This window comes from Heloderma suspectum, chromosome 17 (assembly GCF_057233095.1).
Source record: "Heloderma suspectum isolate Gila_16-S chromosome 17, 16-S_ref, whole genome shotgun sequence".
Classification (NCBI taxonomy): domain Eukaryota; kingdom Metazoa; phylum Chordata; class Lepidosauria; order Squamata; family Helodermatidae; genus Heloderma; species Heloderma suspectum.
Window position 1 is genome coordinate 6,209,052 of NC_139474.1, and position 20,384 is coordinate 6,229,435.

The window sequence follows — 20,384 nt, forward strand, 5'->3', positions numbered from 1 at the left end:
GTATGCTTGCGCTCCTGATGTCATCCAGCTCTGGATGGGACTGAGGTTCAAGCAGTTTGACATGGGCGGTGCTGTGAGTACTCTGGTTCAATCTGGGCTCTTGAGAGGCACGATTTGGATTTTTTTTTAATCAAGTTCTCGGGGTTACAAGCTGAACAATTTGTATGTGGGCTGTGTCTGTTGGAGAGGGATGTGTGTATGTCTCTATCTGCAGCTGTTTCCATTACTCCTTATCCTCTGGTGCTTCTTGCTGTAATTCCTCACTCATCCCTCTGCCCTGCTGGCTCATCTTTTGGCCTTCCCTTCCCTTTCGTTGGCTCACTTCCTTGCCAAACATAGGCCTGTTTTGATAAAAGAAGAACTCCAACCAGAATACTTTACACAGGCTAAATATGCCTTGTTAATATACGGCCCTACTAGTCCTACAATGGCTATGTGCCACCCCCAGTATCAGAGGCAGTCTGCCTATGCACACCAGTTGCTGGGGATCATGGGCGGGAGGGTGCTGTTGCACTTGTGTCCTGCTTGTGGGTTTCCTGTGGGCAGCTGGTTGGCCACTGTGAACAGAACGCTGGACTAGATGGCCCTTTGGTCTGATCCAGCAGGCCTCTTCAGATGTTCTTAGCCCTAATTTTGACTGTTTTCATAGCTGGCTGGTGGATCCCTCCATCCCCACCCCATTGACTCATTGGGGCGAGGTTGCACAACCTTTTGGGGCTCAAGGTCCACCTCAAGCAGGGTCAAGGTGCCTGGGGGCCTCACGTGTGTCTCTGTGTGCACACATACACATGTTCGTACGCACGCACTAAAACATGCACACGCACAAGCACAAATGCACGCTCCTTGTTTCCAAGCTCGCAGCAGAGATAGGCGATCAGGAACAGACTCCTTTGCTAGCCCCAGCAGGGAAAACCCTTCCTTATCGCCTGTCTTTCAGCAGAGGTTGGGGATATGGGAAGCGATTCCCTCACTAGAATCCCCAGGCAGTGCTTCTGTGATGTTTTCAGCAGTGGCAGATGCAGGGGGGTTTCATGGGCCATCACAAATGGCTTGGTGGGCCACACTTTCGCACCCCCATAGTATGGGAAGCAAAACAATGCCTGTTCTGCCTGGTAAATGTTGTTTTCTCTTCCAGGTTGATGAGTCTGGCGTGGGCCCCAAAATTCCTCAAGTTCTGGAGAAGATCCTCCAGCTCAAAGAGATCCGTCAGGAAGAGCTCACAGCGGTGCCCAGCATCACAGGTAATGTGCTTCTGGCCAGGCAGTAGACAGGCAGGTTGAGTTGAAATGGACAGATCTCTCTCTCAGTGGGCTTGCGCAGATCCTGAGTGGTCGTACTGCAAATGTGAGATTTTTGGAATCTGTTTTAGTTTTTAAAATGCACAAGTTCCTAGACCTCATGATGGCAACGAAAACCATTTATGAACAGCAACAGGTGAAGTTTCCTAAGTCGGAGGGGAGGGGAAGGTCCCTTTAGTGCTGGGCATCGCTTCTTATTCTTCCTCCTGTAACTAACCAAACTGAATTACGCAGGATCAGCAAACTGCTTAATACCCCTGAAACTTTCAAGTGGTGGAATTAGGGCTACCTTGGATTGTCTCTTTCAGTGCAGGGCTTACTGGAATCCGTCCTTTAAGGAGTGGAACTCTCAGCTACTCCAGTGCCAGCTAGGAGGTATCTGTAGATAGGTGGATGTGTACTTGTGTTAAAAAGGCTTCTGCACTAAGGTGCAACCCTAAATTTGGCATATTCTGTAACTTGTGCAAATTAGGCATATCAGGATTTCTCTTACATGTATCATAATTTTGCAGGGTGTTTCCCTCTCTCTCCCCCCTCCCCTTTTCCATGTTAAATAACATATTGTGCTCCTGGTAGTCAAGGAGTGAGCCCTGCCCCCAGCAGTCGGAAATCTTGTCCAGCTGCCACTCTGCCTTCTGAATTTTTTCCAGGCATTTTCCATACATTGCCGAGTACATCTTTGCTACCATAGGGGCTAGAAACTTGTGCTTGTTTTTAGCAAAATTGAAAGAGAGGGGAAGCTGGATTTCGAGGCCTCTATCACATCCCGTGGCTGTTCTCTGCACTTCGCAGTATGGCAGTAAAAACAACGGAAGGGCTTCTTGGGAGATGGCGGAGGTGTGTTGGTGTGTGCACTGCCCAGAGAGCCAGCGTGGTGTAGTGGTGAGAGTGTTGGACTGGGAGCCAGGAGATCCAGGTTTTAGTCCCCACTCGGCCATGGAAGCTCACTGGGTGACTGTCAGGGGGCCGTAGCCGGCCTCTTTCAGTCTACTCCAGTAGCCAACTCCAGACACAGACAAAGGATTCTTTTCAAGGCTTTAATTCCTTTTACAACTTAATAACTCTATCACCAGTGACTAAGCTATGAACAGCAGAATAACCTATGCCCCTGGGTTGGAAACAGTTGGTCCCCGTTTGAACGAGAATCACTTGCAGACCCTGAACTTATGGGCTAGGGAGAGTCCCTCCTCTTTTCCCTTGGGTCCTCTGGACGCGACCATTGCTTGCGCACCAAACGGGCGCTACGCCTCCTTTCCACACCTTCCATAGCTCGTCGCTCTTTGCGTCTGCGTCGAGCATCCAGCCAGCCCTCCTCCCGCGCTCCTTCCCTCCCAGGAGCGCTGTGTATGTCTGGAATGCTGGGAGGATGAATCTCTGCCAGCTGCAGGGCCTGGGAAGGATGAGCGCACTCCTGTCCCATGGACGGCTGTTCCTCCTCAGAATCAGAACTGCTCTGAGGTTCTATGGGCTCAGTGTCCACCCCGACATCGACTTTGGGCCAGTCACAGACTGTCAGCCCAACCCACCTCACGGGGTTGTTGTGAGGATAAAATGGAGAGGAGGAGGATGTAAGCCGCTTTCGGTTCCTTGCAAGAGGAAAAAGAGTGGGATATAAATGCAATAAATAGAGAGGGGGGGCATGTCTGTGTCTCCTGCCCTGCTCACACTCTCCCACTTTGTCCTTTCCTGTAGATGACGACATGGAGACCGACCTGAGGGCGCTGGCTGGCATCTCTGCTTCAGACGCTGAAGAGGACGCGGCTCTGTCCAAGAAAGAGGTAAGCAGGGGTCTGGGCAGAGGAGGCAGGGACTACAGCCAGTTGACAGCATGCTGTTGGCCCCTCTCTGCAGGTGACCCCTCAGGGCCTCTGCCCCTTGCTTGCCATATGGGGCAGGGTGACACAGATCATGTGCTGAGGCAGCATGAGCAGAGCAGGGAGTTCAGTTAAGAGTGACCGGAGCAGGCAAAGGGAGTGATTGGATCTCCCCCACAGGGCTAATGGAAACCAGCTGCCTTGTGGGAAAGGAAGAACGAGGGAGGAGCAGGCAGAGGGATCATCGGGGACTGTTTCAGATGGACTGCCGCCCTCCCCCTGGGAGTTGAGAGGGGGAGCAGGCCCATTCCACCAGCCCTTCTGTGAATTCACTTAATCCTTTCCTCTTTCTTCTCCATCCCCTTTTCCTTGCGTGCTGTGTTTCCTTTAAACTGTAAGCCTGTGGGCAGGGACTGTCTTTTTTTCTTCCTTTTTGCTGGTTGATTGTGAGCCACCCTGGGAGAGGGCCTGAGGAACAGCATCAGAATTATTTCAGATAAATAAATGAGTTGTAAACGCTGGCAGAGCAGCAGGTGTCTGATCCCAAGGATTTGGGGTGCCTCGGAGGGGCAGCCTGTCTGCCCTGCCAGAGAGCAAGTTGGATGGATCTGCCGATTTTCAGCACCTTTTTGTCTCCTTGACAGAAAAACCGCAAGCGGCGGAACCGGAAGAAGAAGAAGAAGCAGAACGCGGCCCTGAAAGAGGGTCTGGCTACCACCCAGGATGCCAAGGGGCGTGGGGAGGAGTCAGGGAGCGATGCCCCAGTTGAAATAGAGTACGTCACAGAGGAGCCAGAGATCTATGACCCCAATTTCATTTTCTTCAAGAGGATCTTCGAGGCGTTCAAGGTATGACAGGGCCTGAGACGACCTGCCCTCCTCCCCTCACAGCAAAAGTGACTGAGCTTGCTCTTCTCCAGAGGAGAAGGCTAGAGGTGGGAGGGAGCTCGTGTCCCAGGTTATTTCCCCGATTTAGGCGCACAGTAACGAGGCCAGACTCGGGCAAAATTCTCTTCAGTCAGTTTGGGAGCCAGTGTGAGGCACAGTGGTCTGTGGCAGAAGAGACCCAGGTTCAAATCCCCCATGGCTCAGCCATGTAGCTCATTGGGTGAGGTAGCTTAGTCTGTCTCAGCCCAGCCCACCCCACAGGAATGTTGTGGAGGTAATCTGAGTTTGGACGAAAGGTGGCGCATGAGTGTAATAAATACAAATGATTTTTGAAGCCGACCCCCCCCCCCCCCCCCACTTTAAGGCATCCCTCAAACGTTAAGCGGTTGGTATGAACGGTGCAAGCTCTTCAGGCAAATGTTTCTAAACCACTTTCCCAGACTTGGGAAGGCCGTGAGCGCAGCCCTAGTTCTTGAAAAGTCCAAAATCTTGTCTGAGGATCATATTCACTGACTTGGGGCACAGTCTTATCCAGGTAGTGGCCAGCCTCCGAAATTGAAGGCTGCTGACTATCTGATGCAGGGTGGCTGGAACATGGAGGGGATCCTCTCTTCTGTGCTCAGGCCGCCCTGCATTTTGACTAGATAGGTGATTTTGCTTTGAGGACGGAAGGGAAGGAGCTTGGAGGACTGATAGGAAGCTGTGTAAAGTATGTTACCCGGTCTCCACCCTTGGGGCTGCCCCCTTTCCCCTGTCTCCGTGCTCTGTTTTCGAGTGCAGAGAAGTAGCCAGTGTGGAGAGAACCACAGTGACTACAAGGGGCCGGGGAGCGTGGTTTCTGGGCTCTGAGGTCAGAGCCCTGGTTTTGACCTCGGATCCCAGAAACTGAACAGTCCTATGTCTAGGGGGCGGGGGAGACACCCCCCCCAAAAAAGTGATAACCCATTGAACAGCTGTCTCCCTGCATTTTTAGAATCATAGTTCTAGGAGGGATCTTTGGAAATCACCTAGTTTCTAGTCCAACCTCTTACTCAGTGCAGAAATCTGCAGTGTAAGATACAACTACAGAATCTGCAGCACAGGATAGAGCTGTTTATTATTTTCAGTTATTTTCTTAGGGTGTAATCCTATGCATGGTTAGGCAGAAATAAGTCCTACAACTCCCAGCATTCCCCAGCTGCTTAGGATTTATTTCTTTCTAAACATGCAAGAAAGACTCAAGTCTGCTTAAAATTTAAAATGGCTAAAGTAATTTCCACTAAAATTCAGCCACCTCACAAAACCACGAGAACATCGGCAACGGCCATAAACAATTCAGCGGATGTATTAAAGGGCCCATCGTATGCCATCATATGCCTGGAAGCAGAGCGAAGTCTTAACCTGTCACTGAAAAGATGACAACATTGGGGCCAGGTGGGCCTCACTGGGGAGAGCATCCCACGACAATGACATCCCTGCCAGATGGCCCTCCATCCTCTGCTTAAATATCTCTGGTGAAGGACAGCCCACCATATCCTGAGGCCGTCTCTCCACTGTCCAACAGCTCTTACCATGAGGAATTTTTTCCTAATGTTTAGCCGAAATCTGCTTCCTTGCCGTTGGTTCTAATCCTGCCATCTTGTTATGGAAGCTGGCTAGAACTCAGGCAGATCATCCTACATAATATAAAAAGAAAAGAGCAGCTGTTGATTAGTGTGTGCCTAGTTTTCCCCTCTTCCTCATACTTCCTTGGATATCCCTGCCCCAACTTTTTGCCCTTTCCTCTCCACAGCTGACCGACGATGTGAAAAAAGACAAGGAGAAGGAACCGGAAAAGGCAGACAAGGTGGCCAGTTCAGCGGCGCCCAAGAAGAAGGGCTTTGAGGAGGAGCGCAAAGACAGTGACGACAGCTCGGACGATGAGCATGTGAGTGCGTGGAGGAAATCCTTCCCTTCCTTTCTTAGAGCTGCACGCTTAACCCCGGGATGCAGCAGGATAGGTCTCTCGGTGGCTATTGGCCAGCATGACTGAGGAGTGAAACCTCCACGATCTGAGGCAGTTCACCTCTTGAGTCCCAGATCCCTGAGGACAGACAGCAGGGGACGGGCATCGCTGTCACGCTGCTTCTTGCAAGCTTACAGAGGGGGATGCAGAGGGTGGGGCGGAGCGCTGTGGAAACCTGTTAGCATCTGTTACTATGCAGAACTCCCAAATGAAATGCAAGTGACAATAAGAGCAGGGCTGGGGAACCTCAGGCCTGCGGGCCGAATATGGCCCTCCAGGATTCCCGAGTGGGCCACGCCCCCTTCCGCCCGACGGCAATTGTTTGCTGCTTGTTATAAGAGGACGTGAACGGCATATTTCTTCCTCGATATGTTCAGGAGAAGAAGCCAGAAGCCCCCAAACTCTCCAAGAAGAAGCTGCGGAGGATGAACCGCTTCACGGTGGCTGAGCTCAAACAGGTGCGACTGACCTGTGTGTGTGTGTGTGTGGTGGCTGGGTGGGGGGCCCGCAGAGTGGGGCCACCGCAGTCGCTTCCCTTGGGAAAAGAAAGGGGAAGCCACGCCCTTCCCTCTGCGATGGCTGTCTTGTTGCTGGTTCTTCCCCCTCTTGCCCCAGTGAGTTCGAGAGGCCTCCTGGGTTTGAGGCGCTCTTCTCCCTGAGCCCGTCGGATAGGGTGGGCTATGACAGGGGTGTACCGATCTGGGTGATGACTTCTTTTCTAAAGCAGTCAAATGTGTAGTGGGCTTCTGTGTGAAAGGACCATAGGTTCAGGTTCAGTTCTGGCACTGAAAACAAATTCCTAGGCTCAGAGAGACCCTTTTCTTTAATGCGAAGTGTGTTTATTTCAAAGACTTTAATTCTTTTTGCACCTGGCTCTCATTGGTGGATCTTGGGGTTCTAGGAGAGAGAGAGAGAGAGAGACAAGACAAGACAAAAGAAAAGAAAAGTTGATCTGACAATCCTGAAGTCTACAAAGTGGGACATTTGAAAGGGCTTTGCTGATTTGTGGCTGGATTCAGAGAGGTTCCAGGGGTCAAGCTGGCCTCTAAGTCGCAACCTCTGCTCTGGCTTTTCCTGCCTCCTAATACTGCAGGCTTGTTTTGGGGCTGGGTGTGTGGCAAGGCACTGTGTGTATGGTCAGGGGTGTTCTTTTGAGCCGTGGCACTGAGCTTGGGGCTGAGGCCTGGTGAGCCTTGGCTGAACCGGGCCTGGCAAGAGGTCACTGATGCATACAGTGTGTGGTGGTGATGGAGGGGGAGCCACCTTCTAAAGGGTCAGGCACTTGGGAACGAGAGGAGCACCTTGCAGGCCAAGGATAGGTCAGCTCTGACCCAAAGGGCTGGAGGCACCGGCCTAGTTCCAGCCCCGTGTTTCCCCACAGCTCGTGGCCCGTCCTGACGTGGTGGAGATGCATGATGTGACAGCCCAGGATCCCAAGCTGCTAGTCCACTTGAAGGCCACCCGCAACTCGGTCCCGGTCCCCCGGCACTGGTGCTTCAAGCGCAAGTACCTGCAGGGCAAGAGGGGCATCGAGAAGCCACCCTTCGAGCTTCCGGAGTTCATCAAGCGCACCGGGATCCAGGAGATGAGAGAGGCCCTGCAGGAAAAGGTGGGGACGAAACTCACGTCTGGATCCCCCCGCCCCCCGTCTCCCCTCTGTGGGGTTGTTCCTGAGAACACCGTTTACTTCAGCCCCATTTGCACATGCATTTTGTATGGCAGCGTTCCCCCCAGACATGCTTACCTGCACCCATGCTCAGCCTCAGTAAAATCTTGGAAGAATATTCCAGAGCATTCTGATCATGTATCACGCCATAAGGTAACGGTGTATCCCACCCTACACGCATAACCAGAAACCGGATCTCAAAGAGGAAATACCGATGCACCATGGGAGAAGAGCTGCAGCAGGCCTTTCTGGGCTAACGTTCACATTGAATTTCAAAGCCGTTCGGGAGCGAGCGTTCTTAAGCAACTGTCCCCCCTTTCCTTCCCTGGGGTAGATTCACATGTCTGGTAGCTGGCATCTGCGACCACGTGTCACCCGCAGCCGTGTATACATCCTGGGTGCGCAGTTTTATTCATTTTTAGCATAGGCAGTCCAAACTCTGGACTGAGAAGAGCCTCTGAATCAGGGCGACTCACGCAAATTGCCCACGTAACTTTGCATACTTTATAGTTTTTTCTTGGCATGGAGAGGGACAAGGAACGATGCAACCCACTGGCTGTTGTGCTCGCTCTTGCACTCTCTCACACACCCCTCTCACGTTGTTCACGCGCTTCTAAGCCCTACCCTGGTAGCCGTAAGGGCTAGAAACCTGTGACAGTCGGGAAACTAAATCCTATGCTTCTAAATCCATGGAATCGTGTCATACGCATAGCTGTGTTCCTAGCCTCCAACTGTGGAGTTAATGCTGACTTTGCCAGCTATTCTCTCCCCCCCCCCCCCCCCGATCCTTAGCAGCTGCGGAGAGATGGTAGCACTGAGGGGTTTACCACATAGCTGGAGGCTATAGACCAGCTCCTGTGCCCAGCTCTAAAGCAGTCACTGTATGGTTCCCAGCTTGTCTGAACTTTCATCCCTGGTGAGAACTGAGCATCATTAAGCCCTTCTAAGAGTTTTAAGCAGAAGGAACCTTTCTGGGGAGTGTGGGAGGATGCGGACTTCCATTTTGTGACCTTCTTCCCTCTTGCGCCCCCTCCCAGGAGGAACAGAAGACGATGAAATCCAAAATGAGGGAGAAAGTTCGTCCCAAGATGGGCAAGATTGATATCGACTACCAGAAGCTGCACGATGCTTTCTTCAAGTGGCAGACCAAGCCGAAGCTGACCATCCACGGGGACTTGTACTACGAGGTGACGGGGCCGCCTCATCAGGCCCAGTCTCCTTCCTTGTAAAGGGGGCAGTGGGAGGGAAGCAATCCAGGTTCTTCCTTCGCTGATCCCTCTCCTCTCTCTCCTTCCCTGCCAGGGTAAGGAGTTTGAGACACGGCTGAAGGAGAAGAAGCCAGGGGACCTCTCTGATGAGTTGCGCATTGCCCTGGGGATGCCCGTGGGGCCGGTGAGTGGCATCCCTCCCAGCAGTGCTGAGTTCACTGCCAGCAGGAGCGATGGAGGGTGGGTGGGCTCTTGATGAAGGCATTGGAGGTGGAGGAAGCCAGAATGCAGGCCCACCGTTCGCCATTGTCAGGATTGAATCAGAGGGAGAAGTCTAGCAGCTCAGATTCAGGCTGGTACTGCTGGGATTTTGGCCACACCCTGTTTGCCTTAAGCTCCGCCCACCACCAGAATGCGGCCCCCAAGAGCTTCTCTGAAACACAATTCGGCTCATGGGATGAAAGAGGCCCGACACCCTTGTTCTAGGAGATGCTATGAGGGTGTGGATAGGGCAGGAGTAGGCAATGCAGTGTCCATAGGCCCAATGCCTCCCTGGACACCTTTCTTGACACCCACCAAGGCGCCTGTCAGGAACGAATCAGAGCATGCGGAGAAGTCTAGCAGCTCAGATTCAGAATGGGAACAGCCGGAACAGGGGGAGGCACCTTCCCTGGTGAGTCAGAGACGGCAAGGCCTTCTTCCCAGGACCTCAGCGCAGAGATGGCCCAGCCTGAACGGCTCCCCCTTTCCTCCAGCATGAGAACCCAGGTTTCAGGGGAGGAGGAGAGCGAGGGGCATGACCCAAGAGACGCTAGGGTCCATCGCAGAGCGAAGCGAGAGAAGTTAGGGGCAGGGCTCAGACACTCCAGCAGGTTGGCCATTCGTGGAAGCCGATGCGGGAGGGAGCCACCCTACGGGAGGGGCCGGGCATCCCTGCCGAGAAGTTCTTGTTCAGACTGCTGGCGACTTCTCTAGCTTCCACTTCTGGCTCCTGTATTGATATTCGTAATTGTGTGGAGTAGCTGTTTCCTTTGTAGCCTGAGAGTCTCCTAGAATTTGCATTTGTAAGGAAGCTAGTCTTTAACAAATAAAGTAGGGAGCCTGGTATCCTGGAGTGTGTTGATTGCGAAGGGGGAGGACGAAGGAGCATGACAGCAAATCTCCCCAAAAGCCACAGTCCTCCAAAACTTCCCCTCTCCTTGGTTTTTTTTAGCAGGCATGCTTGAAAGAGTGAACCCGTTTCCAGAGAGCATAAATGAAGGGCACAATCCTATGCATGTTTAGGCAGAAATAAGTCCGACAGCTCCCAGCTGGGAGAATGGCTGGGGAATGCTGGGAACTGTCGGACTTATTTCTGCCTAAACATGCATAGGATTTGTGCCCCAAGTGTGTTATCTACATAACATTTACGTAGTTCTTAAATTCTCAGTGTGGTTTTTGAACCTCCCCCGGAGCTCTCGAAATGTATCACAGAGCACGCGGATCCCTCTCCTAATTTTTGGGAGACGGGGGCAGGAGTTTAGGGAGCGGGCTGGCAATGCTGAGACGGTAGCGCAGGGAGGAGATCATGACGTTAGGCATGGCTGTGAGGACAGGAGGAAGGGGTGAGAGGCGGGGTGCCTAGTGTGTTGGGAGTGGGACCAGTGCAGCTAGCCCACCGTGGGCTGGAGAGGCTGTTGTGGCTAATGTCTTCCTGTCCTCCTTCTCTCCCCCGCCTCCAAGAATGCACACAAAGTCCCCCCCCCATGGCTGATCGCCATGCAGCGCTATGGTCCACCACCCTCCTATCCCAACCTGAAGATCCCAGGCTTGAATTCTCCCATTCCCGAGGTGAGTAGGGCTCGTTCGTTTAAAGCACTTTTACTCCACTTTTCAGCCAGAAAGCCTCCAAGAGCCGTTTGCGTGCAGTAAAACCAGATCAGAACATAAGAAGCTGCCTTATATACCGAGTCAGACCCCGTGGTCCATCAAACTTGGTATTGTCGACACTTGACTGGCAGCAGCAGCTCTACGGGGCTTCCGGCAGGAGTTTTTCCAGACCTACCTGGAGATGCCGGGGATCGAACCAGGGACCTTCTGTGTGCAAAGCAGGGCCTCTGCCACTGAGCTGCGGCCTTTGCAGGTTTACAGTCCAAAAGGTGCAACAGAGAAGGAAAGAAGCACGGGGAAGGAATGGGAAAGGGGAAGCAAATTCTTTAAAGTGAAATAATAGTTCTTACGATCACCAGCTAGAACGGACAGACCAGATGGAGCTGGTCTTTCAGCAGAGCTGATGGGATGGCCCTGTTTCCCATCTCTTTGCTGCAGCCTGATGGAGCGATGGGTGCATCTCGGTCGCCCCCAGTAGCTCCTCTGCTCCATGGCAGAGAGGGCCAGTTGGTTTCCTGCAGTCTGTTACTGGGCATGGGCCGTGCGGGGAGAAGCGTTGGCTTCTCTGGCGTGCACAAGTCCCCATCCATTTGCGTGCCTTTTCCTGATTGGTTTCCTACTTTAAAAGGAGGATTGTGCATTGAAACCCTCACCCCTGGTTGCGGGAAACCCTGCTCAGGCTCCACACACCTCTGAGCCCCTCTCCGCAGCCTTAAGGACTAGAACCTTGTGTTCCAAAGCTGAGAGTCTCGGGTTCCTGGATCCTCTCCCTTGTAGTGATTTCTGTACTTGGGCAGTGCGGTCGTGAAACATGTGCAACCCTAACCACCATTGGGTTATTGAAGAGGGTCTCAGGTTGTGGGGCTTGGAACGCCTCCGCGTTGTAATCTGGTTAGGAAGGAGATAATAAATAGCATCAGAGGAATTATTGGGTATGAGTTGCAGTTAGCCCCAACAACGGTACTCCTGGGTAATATTAAAGATCAGATCCCTGGAGATTTAGTGGTGATGGTGAGTGATATGTTAATAGCTGCAAGGATTCTCTCAGCAGAAGCTTTGCGATCAACATGCATGCCGTCTCTCGTACCATCAAAAATTTGGACTTCAGTGGTGGTGAATAAAATAAGTTGGCATGGGAGGGAAGAATGGAGTCCATCCCAGAAAGTTGCATGCCAATGATCAGTTATTGCAGTAGCTTCCAGCCAGGGGATTAGCAACTACAGATATGCTACGTGTATCTTAAGCTGAAGTATCATAACGGTTTTGAATGACTGTATTGGGAGACCAAATGAAAATGTATATAAGTAAAAAAGTAACGCTGTTCTCAAGAGCTTGGGGGTGGCGGAGAGGCCGGAGCACCTTTCTTTCCTTCTGCGGAATGAGACAGTGGTCCACCGATGGTGGCTTCGTGTGTCGTGTGGGAGGAGAAAACCATGTTTCCCATGGTTAGTAAGCCACCCCGACTAACCGCCCCCTGCAAAAGGGCGAAGGGGCCCTGAGGTGGTTTACTGGGTTGTCTGGCAGGCTCCCTGGTGGGTAAAATGGACTCCAGAAGACTTCCAGGCCGCCACCATAGAGTCCACTGGCTAGAGCGTCCACCGTTGCTGGTGATGCCCTAGCTGCCGCAAGCTTTCTCTATGGTCGTGCGGCCATTTCAGACACCGGAGTGGTTGCCAGGAGCCTGTCTGCACTGTGGAGGATGATGGGATGCCTGGTAACCATGCCTGGAAGATTGCCGGGTAACTACGGAGGGGGGTGGCTAATGGAACCACGTGGTGCTGCGTGGCTCCGTGATCGTCTGGCGGGCCCACACATTGTGGTTACCCTAACCACCCTCTCCCCCTGCACGTGTGAACAGGCCCAATGACTTCCCTCTGCCTCCTGTTCTCCAGGGTTGCTCATTCGGGTACCACGCTGGGGGCTGGGGCAAGCCCCCGGTGGACGAGACCGGGAAGCCTCTCTACGGAGATGTCTTTGGGACCAACGCTGCAGAGTTTCAGGTATGCATCAGGGTATCGCTGGCTAGCAACCGGGACGTGAATCATTGCCAGCTCCCTTACTGTGTGTTTAGAGGCCTCTCCGAGCTGTGCGGAGGGCTTGGAAGCAACATGTTCACGTTCTCCCCTCCAGACCAAGACGGAGGAGGAGGAGATCGACCGGACCCCGTGGGGGGAACTGGAACCCTCGGACGAGGAATCCTCTGAGGAGGAAGAGGATGAGGACAGTGATGAAGAGAAGCCCGACGAGACGGGTTTCATCACCCCGGCAGACAGGTAGATCTGCCTGCCTCACCTTGCTGGATCTTGGTAGAATGTGGCCGGGATCGGCATGGTTGGGAACCTACCAAGGCCCACGCCCTTGCCAGGGCACCCACCGCTGACCTCCTGGCCCTACTGCTGGCGGCTGTTGACCTGCAGGCAAGCAGTGACATAAGGACTTAAGAAGAGCCCTGCTGGATCAGGCCAAGGGTCATAGAATCATAGGGTTGGAAGGGGCCTACCAGACCGTCGAGTCCAGCCCCCTGCTCAGTGCAGGAAGCCTGATTCCCAGGCGGCCTCCCATCCAAGTACTATCCAGGGCTGACCCTGCTTAGCTTCCGAGATCAGATGCGGCCAGGCGCATCCAGCCCTTTGCTCGGTCCATCCAGTCCAGCATTCTTTTCTCACAGTGGCCAACCAGCTGCCCATAGGAAACCCACAAGCAAGACAGGAGTGCCACAGCACCCTCCTGCCCATGTTCCCCAGCAACTGCTGTACATAGGCATACTGCCTCTGATACTGGAGGTAGCATATAGCCATCAGGACTAGTAGCCATCGATAGCCTTCTCCTCCAAGAATTAGCACAATCCCCTTTGAAAGCCATCCACATGGGCCGCCATCACTACCGGTGACTCAATGAGGAAATGGAGCCGCACCCTACTGTTGTCTTGTGCGGATTGGGCCTGGAGGGAGAGTGTTGGCGAGCAAGTGGGCAGTGGAGGACCCACCTCTTGCCTGCCCTCCAACTCTGGAGCTGGCCCTTGGGTATAGTCTCTGTCGTGGGGCTGGGGCTTGTATGTTTGAGACAGGGGTGGGAGGGTAGATGGCGTCTCACCTGATTTTGACCGCCCCGTCTGATCCCTCGCCAGCGGCCTCATCACACCCGGCGGCTTCTCTTCAGTTCCTGCTGGCATGGAGACGCCTGAGCTTATTGAGCTGCGTAAGAAGAAGATTGAGGAGGCCATGGACGGGTGAGTGTTGACCTCTGCTCCTCCTCCTCCTTCTCCCAACCCCAAAACAAAACGTCCTGTGGGGAACTGAAGTACGGCTTTCTGGGAGCAAGGACTTGGCTTTGAGCAGGGCCATGCTGCTCTCTTCAGCCAGAATGGCCCTCAGGGCGGCTTATGGGTCATTAAAACCAAGACCACCCCTGCCCTCGGGCATACAGTCAAAAAAAGACATGACACAAAAGGAAACATGGATAGGGAGGGAGAAGGAAAACGGGAAACCTCAGGCAGCAGTTCTTACTGTGATGTGAGTCCTAGCATGACCCATGTGTAATGCAGCTGCAGTGTATCTGGATGTTGTTGGTAGTCTACGGTGACCATCTAGAACAGAAAATGGTTCATCGGGGGGCGGAATGGCCAGTCTCCCAGCCGTGCTGATGGAGCAGCCCTGCTTCCTGGGTCTCCTTCTTCTACAGCCTGATGGAATGGCTGCTGGATGGCAGTCCAGGGAAAAAATGCAAAGTCTGAGGACACTAGCTGTAAAAAAGGCAGCGAGAACTATTGGAGAGCCCCTGTGTCCCACTGTAGTGTTAGAATTTGCAGAGAGATGCCATGGGGCTGTACTGATCCTGAGGGCTCAGTGGCAGACTCTATGTTTTGCCAGTTAGGAGGCCCAAGGCCCAGTCCTTTTCTAAACTTGAGATGCCGGCATCTCAGGTAGCAGGGCTGGCAAAGACTCCTGCCTGAGGCGGTGAAAATCTGCTGTCAGTTGGGATAGGCAGTGCTTGAGCAGAGGATCAAGTAACTGACTTGGTAAAGGGCAGGGCTGGGTGTCCTGTTGTTCCCCACAAATGCAGAGAAGTCAGGATAGAACTTGGTTCTGGGCACAGAATTTAGCATCAGATGAGTCTGAGCTTTCGTTTGCAGGGGAGAGGAGGAGGAGGAAAGTTTCTAGTCCTTATGGACATAAACTGTGCATGGCGGGGCAATACGCAGCCCCGTGGACCACATGCTGCCCCCGGTGCTCCTTTGGTGAATGGAGCGAGGGGGGGGATTAAGAACTGCTGTTTAAAACAAAGTATGGTGGTTTTTGCACTACAGAGCACTGAAAAGGTCAAATGCAGCTTCAGAACAAGGTAAATTTGACCCTCTCTGTGCACTGATATTTTTCGAGTGCCCTGCAATGGGGTTGGAAAATATCCTCCAGACCCCCCTGCAGTTGTCCACCCATGATGTATGGTGAAACACTGGACGCTGGGGCTTGAATCGCTATGTGCCGTTAGGAGCAGCATTAGTTTATCATGGATCAAGCTGTTTTGAGAGAGATTCCATTGGGCTTGTTAAAAGATGCACCAAGCCAAATAGGAAGGAGTTCCAGAAGGTTGCTGTGGTGACAGCTGTGAGTTTTGAAATGATGAGATTTATTGTGTTTTTCTTAAATTGGATCCATATTCCAATCAGCGACACCATTGTGGGATGCTGAATGCATGACGAAGTCGTATCACTTGCTACTGCGCATGGCGACATAAGAGAACATCGTGAGCTTTCTGGCTTAATAACCCACCTAGATCATCTTTCCTTACTTGTCAATATAAGCCAGGTTTTAAAGGGCGGGGGGGAGAATCAGATTTGGGGCAGGACTAAAAGATTTCCAGTGGTCGTGCGGCGGGGGGGCACTTCAGTGATTTTTGCAGTTCCTTGCTCTTCCTTGTCGCTGGCAGAAGCAGAATCCGTTCTGCCAAACGGCTGCATTGTATTCCAACGTGGTCAGTTTGTGCGATCTGTCCAAGGTGCAGAAGGAGTGGGTCCTCAAGCTCTGACTCCCCACTTCTCCTGCAGGCTATGGACGAAAGGAGAGCATGTCTTGCCGGAGATTGGTTAGCTAATCTCTAGGCCCAGCTAATCTCTAGGCCCAGCTGCCTCTCCCTGCTCACTCCCGTAACGACGCCGAGCATTTCTTCCTTGCCCCCCACAGCAGCGAGACGCCCCAGCTCTTCACAGTTCTGCCGGAGAAGAGGACGGCAACCGTGGGTGGTGCCATGATGGGTTCTACACACATCTACGACATGGCGACGGTATGGGATTGGCTCTGCCTTCTGCTTCAGGGATCACCGTTGGGCTGCAGGAGTAAGGTGGCCAGAGCAGGCCTTCAAGGAAGCCGTCTGTTCCCTTCTCCGGAGATAACCTGGCTGGGGCAGGGAAAGCGGAGAGAAGACCGCCTGTTCTGAGGCTTGTGTTCCGGCTGTTTGATTCCCTAGTAGCAAGAGGGCAAAACATTCATTACACTGTAGACCATGCACATATCTAAGTTTCAGTCTAACAAGCCCTTGATGTGATTTTTAATTTCTGTACCCTGCTTGCTGCGGGGAGTGTTGGAGGGAGGTCAGGCAGCAACACAGGCCGCCTCTGTCCAGCAGTGGGGCCTGGCCCTCCGCCCCTCTTCCTAGGAATCCTCTCTTGACCGTAACGATGCCTGCTGCTTCTGTAGAAAGCAGAATGAAAGAGAACTTGGGGATATCCCTTGCCTTAATATAGTCCTCCTCCTGGAGAACACTTCCTGCTCGTAAAGCAGAGGGGAGAACCCTCAGAACCGTGGGCCACATCCAGCCCTCTTGGGTTCCCCAGAAGGCCCTGCCCCTTTCTCCCAACCACCAACCATTGCGTGGCTTCCCAACTTTTGTGTAGGATCTTTCACATCCTAAAAGGTAGAAATTCCCCCTCCTAAAGCTTAATGGCTGGCAGTAAGAGGTTGAAGCTACGCCGTGATGCTCTTTTTTGTATTTTTGGCTCCTTTGCCCTTGTTGTTGTTTAGTCGTTCAGTCGTGTCCGACTCTTCGTGACCCCATGGACCATAGCACGCCAGGCCTTCCTGTCCTGCACTCTCTTCCGGAGCGTGCTCAAGTCCATATTCATTGCATCGGTGATGCTATCTCATCCTCTGCCGTCCCCTTCTCCTTTTGCCTTCAGTCTTTCCCAGCATCAGGGTCTTTTCCAGAGAGTTTTCTCTTCACATTAGGTGGCCAAAGTATTTCAGCTTCAGCATCTGTCCTTCCAATGAGCAGTCAGGGCTGATTTTCTTTGGGATTGACTGATTTGACCTCCTCGCAGTCCAGTCCAGGACTGCAGTCTTATACTGGCTTATATTGACTGGACTGCAGTCCAGTCCAGTCCAGGGGACTCGTAAGGTCTTTGCCCTTATCCGCCTCTGGGATGCGGCGGCCCCCGCGAGTTTCTCAGAAATGGAATCTGGCTGGGAAACGTTCCACACCCTTGCCGTAACGCATGTGTGAGTGGGCGGCAATTCCGGAGTAATCCCTGTTGGGAGCCCCTCCTGTTTGCTCGCCTGCGCTCGTGGGGGCGCAGCTGTCTAGATGCTAACTGGCATATGACACACAAGACATCTGTTGGGCAACGCTCTGCTTCCATCGATCCAAGAAGCGGGTTGTGCAGGGGCCGCCAAGCCATCCCCGCGTGTCTGGTTTTGGGGGGGCGAATGGTGCATCCCTGCCGTGTAGGCCTTCTTCCCTCCCCGATTCCTGCCTTGTGCTTGCTCGTAGGTGATGAGCCGCAAGGGACCGGTGCCGGAGATCCAGGGCGTGGAGGTGGCTTTGGCCCCGGAAGAACTGGAGCTTGACCCCATGGCCATGACACAGAAATACGAGGAGCATGTGAGGGAACAGCAGGCTCAGGTGGAGAAGGAGGACTTCAGTGATATGGTGGCTGAGCACGCCGCCAAGCAGAAGGTGAGGTGGTCTCTGAGTGGTCGCTTGCCTGCCAGCTTCAGCCGTTAGCCGAGGAAGCTGCCTTATACCGGGGAGATTATTCGATCCTTGGAAATTTGGCACTGCTCTGCAGCTGAGCGAGGGCAGCCTTCTTCAACATAGCAGCCTCCAGTTGTGTTGGACGGCAGGTCCCATCATTCCCAGCCAGCATAGCCAAGACCGTGCTGGCGTGGAATTATGGGAACTGCTGTCCAATGGACCTGGAGGGCGCCACGTTGGGAAAGCTGAGCTGCGTCTCTGCCGTGGGGCGTCACGCAACGTTGACAAAGTGCGGCTGCTGGAGGAGAAACGGAAGGTGTGTGGTGGGACTGCAGATGGGGTCCGGTGACAGGAAAAGCTCTAGGTTGTGGGCAGGCCATGGGAGCGGACTGGCTGAGAGAGCTGGGTGGCAGGGTGGCCGGTGGAGGGGGAGGGCGGAAGGGAACAGGCCCGAGCAGAAATCTGCAGCAAAAGACTGAAGGCAGGAAGGCAGAGGAATCGGAGGAACGGCTGAGGACCAAAGGGATGCTGGAGGGAAACTTGTGCCACAGTTTGGAAGGGGAGCAGATGTTGCATAGCAGGTGGGGAGGCGGTGGTGGGCTGCAGAAGGGGGGGACATGCATTTTCACATGGGGGGTCGAAGACTCTGGCATGGCTGTGACCCCCTCTCTCTGATCCCCTCTCTCTGATCCCCTCTCTCTGATCCCCTCTCTCTGATCCCCTCTCTCTGATCCCCTCTCTCTGATCCCCCAGCAAAAGAAGCGGAAAGCGCAGCCGCAGGATACCCGGGCTGGAGCCAAGAAGTACAAAGAATTCAAGTTCTAGCCCGGTTCTGAAATTCCACATCTGTTTCTGTCTGGTTTTGGGTTTTTTAATACCCTCCTCCGCTTTCTGCCCCAGCTTGAAATCCCCCTCCCCCCGCCCCTTGTGATGGTCTTCGGTCTGGATTGGAGATGTGGATTATTTTGTAAATAAAGTTAGAGCTGCTCTCCGGAGATCTCATTTTCCAAGCTGGGCAGCAATACATTTTAGGCAGAAAGAGAACTGGGACGGAAGTTAGGGGGGCGGTATGCTACACTTCGGCCCCACAACCCTGTTACTTGAAAAGGGGAGGCTGGTGTTTCGGTGTGCAAGCCTTTGCCTCAGAAGAGATTGTCCTTCCTGCCAAAGCCTCTATTCCTGTCGTAGCATCCCATCGAGCCCACGTGGTCAGCAAGCCTCGTCCTGTTCCCCCAAACCAACCTTGTCCCAAACCTTGCACTCTGCTTCCTTAAGCCAAGTGCCCTCTGGCTCCCATATTAAAGATAAAGCTGTATTTCTCGTGACTGTTGTGGGAGTTGTTCAAGTAGGTGGTCATCTTTACCCTATTCCTTTCAGGTTGAGAGGTATCTGCCTCATTCTGTATGTCAGGCTGGAGTTGTGTGTTCTTACTCGCAGCCTCTATACACCCCTTCCTGCGTTAGATGGTAGCAAAGTCTTGCTCTTACAAGCATCCTCTTGGTTGAACACATGTTCTCGAGATCATTGCCACATTTGCCTGTGCTGATGTTAAGGCCTTGGGGGGAGAAAAGGTTGTATATTTTTCGCAGGCCAAAAATTTTTTTTTCATCTTGTAGCTGAAGTTTTTCTCCTCTTCCTCCCCATGTGTGTTTGCACAAATGCACACATTCCAAGCATACATATGGCAGACCCTTTTGAAGGTTTTGTTATTTTTATTAAAGAGGAGACATGCTAATTCCACGTGCCAGGAAATCCTACGTCTTCCCTTTCCTGTATTTTGTGATTGCATGAGCTCAACTCAGTGGATGTGCCTGTCTGAGACAAAAAGCAAATGACAAAGATTATACCCTTCTTCCCTCCACCAGCACCAGCAACACACATCAAGGTCCCAGGTTCAATTCCCAGTATTTCCAGTTAAAGCAGATTGGCTCATAGTTTGAAATGCTGCCGTAAGCGTTGTGCAAAGAACAGGGGGGAAGGAGATCTCGCATTCCACCTGTGCCATCTCTCTGTGTAGCGCTGGGCAAGACCCCTCTGCTGTGGTTCTCTCCAGTTCGTTGCAGGGACAAACAAATATAATGGCACGTTGCATGATGTAAATGTGCTGCGAAAGATTAAAACGATTTGCTAGCGCAAATGCTGCGTGAAGGCTTTGATCGGCTCTGCCCACCAGGGGGCAGCAAATCCACACCAGAGATGTACTGTTCAAAACCTGTACAGGTTGGTTTTATACTGGAAACTTCTTTTGGGGAGAGGGGGCGGGGGGGGGAGAGAACAGGCTGTCTCTGACCCTAATGGAGCTGAAGGGGTGGGTGTTGCAAGTACGTAGGAAGCTGCTTGTCTGCGCCAACTTGCAGCTGCTCTCCAGGGTCTCAGTCTGGCATCTTCCCCATCCCTACCTGGAGATTGAACCTGAAACCTGGATTCATTTCCATAGCTCAGTGGTTGAGCGCCAGTTTAGCACACAGAAAGTCCCATGTTCAATTCCCAGCATCTCCAGTTAAGGGTCAGGTAGCATACAAAGCTGGCCTTATATACTGAGTCAGGCTGTCAATTCAGGCTGGTATTTTCCACTTGGAATCATGGGCAGAGAGAGACTTTTCTGCTCATCTGCTTTAACTGGAAATACCAGGAATTGAACCTGGGACCTTCTGCCTGCAAACCAGGTGCTCTCACTGCTGAGCTACGGGCC

At 52.9% G+C, this 20,384-nt stretch overlaps 1 protein-coding gene across 1 annotated transcript in view; it reads left to right on the forward strand.

Moving 5' to 3' along the window:
- SF3B2 (splicing factor 3b subunit 2) overlaps positions 1-19,007 on the forward strand; it is a 29,970-nt gene extending 10,963 nt beyond the window's left edge. The window contains exons 7-21 of the mRNA XM_084824041.1: positions 1,136-1,241; positions 2,991-3,076; positions 3,757-3,960; positions 5,771-5,905; positions 6,361-6,441; positions 7,365-7,592; positions 8,687-8,836; positions 8,952-9,041; positions 10,580-10,687; positions 12,619-12,726; positions 12,857-12,999; positions 13,854-13,955; positions 15,907-16,006; positions 17,489-17,674; positions 18,446-19,007. Coding sequence (XP_084680167.1) covers positions 1,136-1,241; positions 2,991-3,076; positions 3,757-3,960; positions 5,771-5,905; positions 6,361-6,441; positions 7,365-7,592; positions 8,687-8,836; positions 8,952-9,041; positions 10,580-10,687; positions 12,619-12,726; positions 12,857-12,999; positions 13,854-13,955; positions 15,907-16,006; positions 17,489-17,674; positions 18,446-18,517 — 1,899 coding nt within the window. The 3' untranslated portion in view covers positions 18,518-19,007. The remainder of the gene's footprint in view (positions 1-1,135; positions 1,242-2,990; positions 3,077-3,756; positions 3,961-5,770; positions 5,906-6,360; positions 6,442-7,364; positions 7,593-8,686; positions 8,837-8,951; positions 9,042-10,579; positions 10,688-12,618; positions 12,727-12,856; positions 13,000-13,853; positions 13,956-15,906; positions 16,007-17,488; positions 17,675-18,445) is intronic.
- Positions 19,008-20,384: the final 1,377 nt, after the last annotated feature.